Consider the following 12,040-nt stretch of genomic DNA (forward strand, 5'->3'; position numbering starts at 1 on the left):
CATAGATAGCCCGAGTCCACAAGATGGAGAGCCGCTGCTTGTCAGGGCTCAAAAAAGAGGTTCCCTGGAGGTTGTCCTCTCTAACAGGTTTTCCTGATGAAAGAAACTCTTAAAATGTCATGATACATTGTATTATTTATGGAGTATTTGTTTATTTCATCGCCTTAATAATTAATCCATACCATTTTTTCTCTGAGCGTGAATTCAGTCGAAGCTTATTTTCATCAGATCGGTGCTAAGAGACACTATAATTGTCACAGTCAGTGATTTCCATCTGGCTAAAAGAAGAATGTGCAAAAGACGAAAAACAAATCTGCAATTATGTTCAAAATATCAATTTAGCAGAGAATAGGAAGTAATTAACACAAACTATTCACACTCATCTAATAACAGCCTGTAATGGATGTTATAAGACTTCATTCAGCACATTGGAAGCAGACAATTTTGCTATACGTTCAGAAAATGGACCTTTTCTCTAGATGGATCTAAAGGTGCAGTGAGCAAATGTACAGCCATATACTTAGGTCCATTTACTATTAGCTTCCAGCATTAAAAGAAATGAGTTGAGATGCTGTTTATGACAGGGCAGAATAAAGCCTCAGACTGTGTGACTATATGACTATATTTTTGCTATAGTTTTTCATACTTTTTTACATTTAGTACATCCCAGTTTGCAAGTTCCGTGAATGTACCTATCTTTCTTCTGCTGGTATATAGTGAGATCCACTGGGAATCTAAAACATTGGGACAATGCTCTAAGAGGAGAAAAAGAAAAATGAGATCTTGTACAGTACAAGGTGTAGAAAAGGGCTCCCCAACCTGTGGCTCGCAGACCTATAATGTGTGGCTCGCGGCTGTGTGTCAGCTTGTTGCCTTAGCACCATGTCTAACAAACAGATATGAAGAGCAGGTCTCTAGTTCCTGACGTTTGTGAATAGCCCCATACAGAAGAGCAGGTCTAGATGCACATATATAAGAGGTTGTCCACTACTAGGACAACCCTTTATCACTCTGAATGTTTGCCCTCGTTAAAATAAAAACCCCTGTCCTCACCTCCCGTGCTGGCGCAGTTCCAGTGGTGTCGGCACTCACGTTCTGGGGCTCTCGTGCGGTTATGTCACGTGAGCCCTGCATCATATAAATACTGGTGTCCTAGTCCTAGTAGTGGACAACCCCTTTAAGAGTTGGAGAGATAAATGAAGTCTGGAGATGAGACTGGAGATAAGATGATACTGCTAGTTAAAGGGTTGCTTGAAGTTGGATGCAATAATGTGGTGGGAGTGCCTGCTGCGAGAATACCGAATATGAGTGCGGTGAGAACCCCTGTATGTAAGCACACTGCCTTGGTTTTATTTCTATGGGGAAGTTCTGGCTGTTATTATACCAGTAATGGGGCTCTGGGAGTATCTACTGTGGGATAGGGAGCGGGATCTGGATGTCACTAGTCGGGGGGCTCTGGTTGTTGCTCATGACCCTCTTTCAGAGCTGAATGCGATTCCCAAGGTAAGAAATGTTGGGGATCACTGATCTAGAATAACTCAGGCCTGAGTGCAAAGGGGGGGTAGATTTCTTGATGGTAGTGACTGTAGACGTCACTATGGTGGAGCATTTGGGACAGACTAGTTCTTTCTTGGTAGTGAAATTCTGGGATGCATGATATATTATAATCTATACAATCTGTGAGTTCTATTTGCCAACGATAGGTAGCACCAAAGTAATTAATTTCAATAATTTAAATGGATGGTCAGTGGAACAAAAACGTCTTTATATTTAGTGCCATATTAAAATGCGAGAAGGATGGAGTAAATTGAAATATAAGACAGTGGAGTCTCTTGGCTAATGTGATGTAGTGTCTGAAGCAGGTCGTATAGTCACTGAGCATATCACCAGAGCAGCAATAAGGAGCCTGGTGTATCTGGCAGCAGAGTAGAGGAGATGATAGGGTAGCACATGTAACTATGGCACAGCAGGGATTGACCTAGGTGTGATTATAGTGGACGCACATAAATACATAACTGATTGGTTCAGTTGATTCTCACTTGGTTGCCTGAGTCTCTCCTGGAGATGAATACTGTGTCGCATCTCCTCCTAGGGATCCAGTACAATCATCATAGTGGGTAATCCTTTTGTGGACTGTCACTGCCATGTCTCCTCAGAACCTGCCCCCTTGGGTATTTCCAGCCTCAGAGATCTCGCAAGCCAAACAAACCAAACTCCAACCCAAAGATGAAGGGTTTTTTAGGTGGTAGGTGTAGGTTGTACCACTGGTATCTTGCTATGGGGTGAGAGCTCAACTATGAATTTGAGGCTTCAGCATCAGAATTATTCAGATCCTGTCCAGACTAGGCTTGAAACATTGGTCCATGCGTAAGCAGTAAATTCATGGGCTCTATGCTTAAACATATGTAGGCCTAGGATTATTAAGAGGCTCGATGTGGAACCCAGGATGATGTGTCCACATCAGCTGACTGTTATTTTTTTATATATATTTGTTTTTTTTGCAAATGAGCATTTGTCATCTGAACATTTGTTCCTTTTCTGGTAACATTTGTCTGTGTCCAATATAAGCACAGGGTGATATATTAGATGAAAATTATCTGAAAATAAGATGCTTCTCCCTATGTATTATTCAGTATATGCAAAGAAGACTGTGAAATAGATAATCTGTGGAGCACATATCATCTCAGATCTCAGCACAGCTTACCCCAAGCAGTATTTCAGGAGTCAGATTCCTACTCAAACTATTTGGTTATTCGGATTCTCCACATGTTTCATTGTCCTTGTTCTTCACTTTGCTGCCTTTTAAAGTATAGTTTAGTATACTCGAGGTTACCCCAGAAAATTAATTCCATCGTTCTTGTATTTTTATTTTAGAAAAGAAATAAAACAATTACTGTCCGAGCTGGATGAAGAAAAGAAGATTCGTCTTCGATTACAGGTACACAATATTTGACTTGAAGCCCTTCCGAAATAGTAGTTTGGAAATGTATGCTGTAGTTGTGCTCTGACCACAGGTTCCAGTGATATGATAAAAGTCTGAAATTCTCAGAGTCCTGTTAGTACATCATCAATCATAGGCTTACTCATTAAAACGGTGTAAAGAAAATCCAGTTGTCTTTTTTCAATAATATACTTTTTATTAAGGGATGTTTTACAAAAGAAGGGAAAGGGAAAATAAAATATGATAAAGACAGTATAGTAGTATTACAACAGTTACATCATCCTAACAAAACTTTTAACTTGGAGGAAAAATCTGGAAAAGGATAGCCGGAGAGGAAGAAAGGAAAGAAAGGAAGGAAAGGGAGAGAGGAATGGGATGGGGAAAAAAGGGAAGGACGAATGAGGAAAACAGGGGAAAGGGAGGTGAAAACAAAATAGATCATCTATAGTATAAATCCTTGTTATGGCATCACAGGATTTCAGTTTAATTATGTTAAAATAATAAATGATTTGTATACTTTCTGGCTAAAAGATGTTATTTGTTTGGAGAGGTATTCTTATTCAGGGAAAAGTATCCAGTATCCAGATCCAGAAAGACCATATAGAATAGTATTTCTTAAGAGAGCTGTTGCTTAACGCATAGGAATGTTCTAAAGAATTGTGAACTAACATCTTATCTATAATTTCTGAGATAGTAGGAACATTAACTGACTTCCATTTAGATTCAATAAGTAGCTTTGTTATAGCCAATATATGAATGGAAATATGTTTTATCTTCTGTGGGAGTAAATTTGAGTCAAGAGATAGAAGGGCTAGTTGTGGTGAAATATTAACTGTAGAGTTGTTGATTTTATTCAACAATTTAAAGATCTCTTTCCATATTAATGCAGCTTTAGAACATGTCCAAAAGATATGAAATACCGTATTTTTCGGACTATAAGACGCACCGGACCATAAGATGCACCTAGGTTTTAGAGGAGGAAAAAAAAAAAAAATTAAGCAAAAAATGTGTTCATGATGCACTTTTAAGGGGGAGGGGGTCTTCTGCTGACACTGGTATAGGGGTAATGTTCCCCAATTCTGACAATATCCCCCATCCTGGTATATATGTCTCTCCCCTTCCTTTTATACGTGGTCCCCATCCCCATCCTGGTATGCCTGGCATCCCTCCATCCTGGTATGCATGGCACCCCTCATCCCTATCCTGGTATGCATGGCACCCCTCATCCCTGTCCTGGTATGCATGGCACCCCTCATCCCTGTCCTGGTATGCATGGCACCCCTAATCCCTATCCTGGTATGCATGGCACCCCTAATCCCTATCCTGGTATGAATGGCACAGCAATCCCCATCCTGATATGCATGGCACCCCTAATCCCTATCCTGGTATGCATGGCACCCCTCATCCTTATTTTGGTATGTATGGCCCCTCATTCTAATCCTGGTATGTATGGCCCCCTCATCTTTATCCTGTTATGTATGCCGCCCTCAGCGTTATCCTGGTATGTATGGCCCCCTCATATTTATCTTGTTATGTATGGCCCCCTCATATTTATCCTGTTATGTATGCCCCCCTCATCCTTACCCTGGTATGTATGGCCCCCTCATCCTTACCCTGGTATGTATGGCCCCCTCATCCTTACCCTGGTATGTATGGCCCCCTCATCCTTATCCTAGTATGCATGGTACCCCTAATCCCTATCATGCTGCACATTAAAAAAAAAACACTCCTACTCACCTTTCTTCTCTCCTCCAGCGCTTCATCCTGCCTGCCCACTCTGATCTCTCCATGTGAGCCACGCATGGCGTCACTACCATGCGCAAGGAGAGATCAGCTGCCGGAAGTCACTGCTCCCAATGCCGGTACTGTGTGCACGGGGAGCAGTGACTTCATGCTCCTTCATAGCCGACACACAGCGTAGCCGCGCTGCGGCTCCTGCTGCTGCCGGGCTACCGCGTGATCCTGCTTATTAAAGGGCATGAATATTCACCCCCTCTCCATGCCCATGGGCGTGGAGAGAGGTTGAATATTCATGCCCTTTAACAGCGAGCACAGGCAATTCTGGCAACAGCAGGAGCAGCGCTGCGTCTATACTGTGTGCTGCTATTAAGGAGCGTGGGGAGCACTGAATATTCATTTTCTTTAGCAGCGGGGACAATGTAGGCTGCAGCGGGCGGCTGCTGCCTCCTGTTCCCCGCTCCTCCACCGCTGCTGCTCCCCCCACACCCCACATATATATACAACCCCCCCCCTCCAACATTTGGACTATAAGACGCACCCCCCATTTTCCTCCAAAATTTTGGAGGAAAAAAGGGCTTCTTATAGTCCGAAAAATACGGTAAGTTGGCTTTTTGTCCACAGTATCTCCAACATGAATCAGAGTAGTCCACAAAGGCTTTCTTTAGTCTGGCTGTACAATTCCTCTTCTGGAAGATTATGAAAAGTTTTTAGGGAGAGGAAGTCTATAATTGATTCGTTTTCTGCTATTTTCTGCTTTGAATAATAATATTCGCTTCAGAAGAAGCCTGTATATTTGGTAGGGCAATTCCCCCTTTTATTTTTGAATAGTAACATTTTTGCAATTCTCTGAAACTTTTTTTGCCATCTATAATTTGACAGTTGTTTATGAAGAGATTTAATCCATATTTCTGGGACTAGGATAGGAATTGTTCTGAAAATATATTGTAATTTTGGTAGTATAATCATTTTGTAGATAGTAATCCTACTCATCCACGAAGTGTTAGATTTATCATAGTTGCCAATGCTTATTTGGATTTGCTTTTGCAATATGTTTAAGTTCTCATCTAGGATTTTATGTAAAAGGTTAGTGAATTTGATTCCAAAATAGCGATTATGGGATTTTTCCATTAATTTTGTAAATTGATAATCTAAGAAAAAAATTAACATTTTTGATTTTTTTGGCATTTATTTTATAATTGGAAACCGCTGAAATTTCTTTGATATTTTGGGTAATAACTCTTAGTGAGTTGACAGCGTCAGTAATGGAAATGAACGTGTCAACCGCAAATAAACTAATTTCATGTTGTCTAAAATTAAGTGGGATTCCCTTTATGAGGTCGTTGGTTCTGGTAATTTCAGCAAAGGGTTCCATTATGAGATCAAATAAGGGTGAAGATAATGGACTTCCCTGACGTTTACCATTAGTAATAGTAAAGGTTTTAGAGAGTAAATTGTTAATTTGGATCTTTGCTGAAGGGCATGAATAAAGAGCAGTAATAGTTTTAAGAATTTGTTCTTGAAATCCAAATTCGTTTAAAGTGGCGACCGTGAAATCCCAGTTGATGCGAACAAATGTCTTTTCGGCTTCTAAAGATAGTAGTATGGAAGACAATTTTTGTTTTTCCACATATATAAGTAAATTTAAAAGTCTTCTTGTGTCATCTGAGGCTTGTCTTCCCTTAATAAAACCCTACTTTATCAGAATGAATTAGTATAGGCATAATTTTAATGAATCTTTCAGATATTAGCTTAGCGTATATTTTCAATGTCTGTATTTAGAAGAGATATCGGCCTTTGGTTCGACATCTCCTCAGAATTACTATTTTGTTTAGGTATAACAACAATGGTGGCTATTCGGGATTCATTTGAGAATAGGCCATTGTTGGTCGCTTGATATAACAGAAGTTAGGGGGTTAGAGAGATGATGTCTAAATAATTTATAATATTCGGTGGGTATTCATCAAGTCCGGGGGATTTATTTTCCTGCAATTTCTTGATGTCAATATCAGTTTTGTTAGTAGAGAAAGGGGAATTTAATCATTTAATTTGCTCTGAGTTTAATTGCGGGAGTTCTTCTGAAAGGAAATTATTTATTCATTTAATATTTAATTGGGTAGTTTCTTTATCGTCTTTCAGATTGTATAGGGAAGAATAAAATGTAGCAAATTGTTCCACTATAGCTTGCGGGTGTATGTAGTTGATTCCATCTTGGATTTAAGTTCAGCTCTAAGACTTATTATGGCAAAGTGAGTTTTTTTCCGTCGGATTTTGTTGTTGTTTTGCCACTGCCTTGCTAATCTTTTGGGTGATTTTTTTTATATATTTTCTTTTGTTTTCCTTTTGTGTTGTGCATTGAGTTGGATAAGGATCCCTCTAAGTACTGCCTTATGGACATCTCAAATACTAGTATTTGCGCAATAAAATAATGATGTAGCCACTTATGGTTAGACCTTTAAAATGAATTTACTCTGAGGGGTGTACTTTTCTTCCTTGTTCTGGATTGTGACCATTCTCGGACATATTCCGTCCGTCCTTTGGGTCTTGAATAAGGTTGGCTTTTCCATTGAAGAAGACTATGAGTCTAGCAGAAAAACACCACTATACGAAATGTTATTCGCTCTTAAGATGCTAGTTATGCCAGCAAAGGATTTTCCTAGCATATCTCTTTTGAGAAGTCCAGAAATATTTTTATTGACTGGTAAGGAGGAGGTAGATATTAATTTTTCTTTAGATAGTCCAGAAGGCGACCGGTCCTTAGTCTGGAAGAAATGTATTCTCGCAATCGCTTCTCTTGAAGTGTCTCCTGACAGAAAACTAGGTTTTGGTAGCCTATGGGCTCTGTCTGTTGTCAGTTCTGCATTAGGAACCGATGGTAGTGTTTTATATATTAAGTCTTTAATATATGGAGCCATTTGTGACGGGGAAACATTCTCAAGTATTCCCCTAAATTTTAGATTGTTCCGCCTGTTGCGGTCCTCTAAATCTGTAAGTTTTAATTTTAATGTTTTAACTTCGCTTTTAAGTAAACAATGATCCTTTTCCAAAGCGTATTGTGTGCCAGATATGGGGATTTTACTTTTTTATTTGTGTCGTTGATTTTCTGATTAATATCTTTTCAGTATTGTATTTAGGCTTTGGAATCCATTGACCATAATTATGTTCAGTTGTTGAATGAAAGATGAATGGAGGTCTAGCAAGTATTTTTCTGATGGAGAAAGATTAACAGGTTTCTCTTTTATTAAAATTGTGTTTGTGTTGTCACTATATCTATTAATGGGTATCAGAATAGGAGACATATCAGGAGAAGTTGTATGGTCCCTTTTAGCTCTATGTTTAGAGGGGGTCAAATTGGGAGATATGTCCTCTGAACCATCATCTGTTTCAGATGAGTGTAAGTCCTTTTTATTATCATTGTTACCCTTTATGCCACTTGCCTGCTTCTTTCCTTTATTCCTTGTATGAGATCCACCTAATGTGAACGATGTGTCCATATTAATAGGGGCAGTACGGGAAGTATATGTAATAATATTATCAGACAGTTCCTCATCTTTGCCTGTCATCATTTATCTTGGAGCTGCGCTGTATGCTCAGTATCCAGAAGCTCTGCTATTAAACAGCGTGATTGCGGCGCGTTGCTAGTGTCTGTCAAGAGGGGATTCTCCACGTGCAGGGACTTCTCCTGAGCTGGTAAGTAGCCCGGCTTCTGAATGACATTGGCGCTGCCCGCTCTGTTGCTGGCACGGCGCTCCGTGTCATTAGTGAGGCGTGCGGTGCTGCTCCGGGGTAGAGGGAGTTTACTCACTGCTGCTCTTCAGTGATTCCTGTCAGCGCTGGGCTTTTGCTTCCCACGGTGAGTTCCTTTCTTTTTACCTCAGGTGGAGGTAGTGGTCCCATTGGATCTTGATGGTGGGCCTCAGAGGTGGGTCCAGGACTATCTTGAAGGTCCAGGGGGTTCTTCTTTTCTTTGTACAAGAAACAGTTGTTGCTCTAAACATTCTCTATCCATTTTTATTCCAGATGGATGTCAATGAAATTAAGAAATCTCTACAATCCAAATGAGAACAATGGACATGTCACAGCCCACATCAGAAGTCCTACAATCATGAACTTTTCTTCCCTCCAAGGCCAAAATACTTTTGGTGCCAAACGATCTAAAATTTGCCTCAAACGCGACAAGCACAACAGCCGTTCACCTACCAAGGACGCCCTGGTGACTTTTCTAGCTCTCACCCACGTGAATATCGGTGGACTCCACGTTGTGCTCAAGTGTTCCTCCTCGAAACTGCGCATGAAGGAAACTCCGGCAGTTTTACTTCAGAGTGGTACTTTTTTATGATATTTTTCCATGAATAAAGAGTATTTCCAATTGTCTGTTTACAAGCTTTATAATTTTATGGTTGTTTTTTCTTTCCTTTTTCATTACGTCTTTTATCTTGGATTTTCTGAAATCTCTGTGCAGCTGAGTAACCCTTTCCTGTCCTTTCTGTTACCTTCTGAGACATACTATATGGGTTTGGATCTCTGACTGGAAACGTTCATGTGCAAAGTACTGTTCATACAATGTGATGAAACGCTTTGCTTTTCACTGAACTTTACGAATGTGTTCCCTAAGAGAGAAAAGTATGGCGTTTACAGATAATTTGTGCCTTTTTTTAATTCTTGATTCCTGCAGAAACATAGTAGTTACAAGTTGGCCCTAACTACATTGGTGATCGGACCGGCCAGACGAAGCTTGTAGGGTAAGAACGCCCTTCTCCGGACGTCACCTGAGACAGGAGGTTCATAGGACTATTATAATAATAGAAAATGCAATAAAATAACTTAAAAATAAACTTTATCATTTAGGAAGTACGGTTACATTTATTTTAAAGAGACAGGATGCAAATTAAAAATACAAAAAAACGATTATCATTCTAGTAATGGAGGAAGAATTATAGATTTATGCTAAAAGTAAAATAAAGATGCAAATGGTTGGTGAGAAATAAGTGACCACATTGAATATACCGTTATTCTGTCATTGTAGGACGCAGATAGTTCTTTACCAATGAGAGATTGCTAAATGCTATCTGTACTTCTGCTACTGAAAGTGGTAGGATGCTAAAAATTCTGAGTGCAATACACACCTCTCCATATATTCCTTGAAGCTTGAATTTGTAGATGGCGTTTAGTAAATCCAGTGGACCCATATTTTCTGTAAATGTACCTTCATAAACTTTCCGAAGATGTTGCAGCTCAGAAAGTAACGATGATGTTTAGATCCTTAGGGTATGCAGAGATCAATTCTTCAGTGGATGCCACCAGATTTTTTTTCACTAATTGTCCTCACCTTAAGAGCTGGAGCAAACAACTTGCAGACATATTCCATTGATCTGAGGCGCTGGTGAAAATGAGAAATTATAGTGTCCATTGCCACAAGAAGGCCATTAGCTTTGAAGTGCTCTTCAGGATTTGCAGCTTCATGATGCTTTGACTTTCTTTGGCACTATTGTTGAGCATTCAATAGGTCCTTTGCAATCTGGAATCTGCTACCAAACCAGCTTCAGAAAGCAGAGTGGGACACTTTTCCCTGAGTAATATCGTTTCTTCAGAGAGAGGTTTAAGGTTGGCAGCTCCAACTTCCAAAAGAGACAGATCTAGATTGTAGTATTTTTTTTCTCTCAAAAGTCGTAAGAACTTTTACCCAAAATGTTGCTAAAATCACTGCCCTGAAAGACAAAAAATAGTCTTGGACATCTTCAGCTTCTGAATGTGCATCATTTGTAAGTTTTCCGTAAGAAAGAACTTCATCAAGAAACTTCAAAATGCTTGGCAGCCTCTATTCTTGAGCTCCACCGGGTGTCACTTAGACCATGTAAAGGCCTTCCAACTGCATCAAGTTGGAAGACCGTTGCTAAACAGAATGTATAGCCGGTTTAGGCTTCCAAAAAAGTCTTCATTTCAGGACAGCTTGCAACAGCATGAACACCCACAAAGTTTATAGAATGGGCAGTACAAAGACAAAAGAGAGCCCTTGGAAATTTCACTAGAATTTTGGCCCTTACACCTTTAATCCTACCAGACATGTTTGCTCCTTTATCATATACCTGGCCTCTGCAGTTTTTAGGTCAATGGCATGCTCATTCAGTCTTGATATAACCATGTCCTCAATTTCTTCTCGTGTCTTCTGAAAAAAAAATGTATGTCTCTCTGGAGACATACCTCAAAAGTACAACGCTCTGTTCAGTGCGTGAGACATCTGAAGTAGCATCACAAATAAAAATAAATAGCTTCTTTCCTATCTGAAAATATGGCATCCAGGACATGTTTTCTATAAATATTTATAAATTTATTTTGTATTGTCCAAGATAGATAATGAGCTGGAATTTTTTTGCTTTTCTTGACTAACCTTGAATTTTCTAGATGCTCTTTTAGTACACTGTCATATTGTGACAGGATTTCCAAAGTTCCAAGAAAATTGCCGTTATGTAGATCTCAAATTCTCTGCAATATTCCCCTGAAAGCCATGTTGCATTAACCTAATTGCAGTGTCGCATCCAAAAGTCTTTCTAGAAGAGTCACGAGCTTCTCCGCTTCCTTCGCTAAACTTCATTGCATCTCAAAGTCAACAGCATGGCCACCTAGGGCATTTTGGAGTGTTCTCCAACTCCAGTAGTGCTTCCTGTTCTGTGCAATATGTTCATGCTCTGGTAACTTGAGGTACAGGCGATTCCATTTGAAAACCAAAGGATTAAAACCTTCTTTCCGATAAAGTCTGCTCCCAGTCTTGATTCTCTGATCAACAGAAAATGCCATGCACGCTACACAATACATTGCTTTCTTACTTGGGCTCCATGTTAGCCAATCCCTGAAAAAATGTTCATGCCCATTAGATGACTTGGCATATAGGAGAAAGTCACTAAAAGAACGGTCATCAACATCCTTAGGCAGAGATTGTACTATCTGCTTCAATACTTCGTTATTAGAAAGCCCTGAAAATACAATCTTCTCCCTTTCCTTGTCCATGATGACATCTGGCCACATTGCTGGGTCTTTCCAATCGATTTCTTCTCCTTGTAATGTTACATGAATGCACTCCTCTGAAGAAAACGACTCTGTGTAGTAGAGGCGAGAGAGCCTTTAAGAGAACTCTTACATGATGCTTCAAAGATGGAGAGAGATTGCCATCTGCTGTCCAGACACAGTCAAGCGGAACCAAGATATACAAGAGAAGTTGAAGAGAGAGCAGATTTAGATGCTGGACCCGGTCAGGTGACTTCCAGGAAGGAGTTCCTGGAGATAAGAGGCCAGCGCGCCAAGCCTGAGGAGTTTTTGGCGCCAAGCAGCAGAGAGGAGCAGACGTGCTCCCTGCATGCTGAGAAG

General features: G+C 40.0%; 1 protein-coding gene across 1 annotated transcript in view; it reads left to right on the plus strand.

Moving 5' to 3' along the window:
- LOC141220808 (SH3 domain-containing kinase-binding protein 1-like) overlaps nucleotides 1-8,740 on the plus strand; it is a 34,267-nt gene extending 25,527 nt beyond the window's left edge. The window contains exons 3-4 of the mRNA XM_073666409.1: nucleotides 2,875-2,938; nucleotides 8,699-8,740. Coding sequence (XP_073522510.1) covers nucleotides 2,875-2,938; nucleotides 8,699-8,740 — 106 coding nt within the window. The remainder of the gene's footprint in view (nucleotides 1-2,874; nucleotides 2,939-8,698) is intronic.
- Nucleotides 8,741-12,040: the final 3,300 nt, after the last annotated feature.

The sequence above is a fragment of the Phyllobates terribilis genome, unplaced genomic scaffold, assembly GCF_046119375.1.
Source record: "Phyllobates terribilis strain yellow unplaced genomic scaffold, ASM4611937v1 Scaffold_304__1_contigs__length_2301189, whole genome shotgun sequence".
NCBI classification, from domain to species: Eukaryota; Metazoa; Chordata; class Amphibia; order Anura; family Dendrobatidae; genus Phyllobates; species Phyllobates terribilis.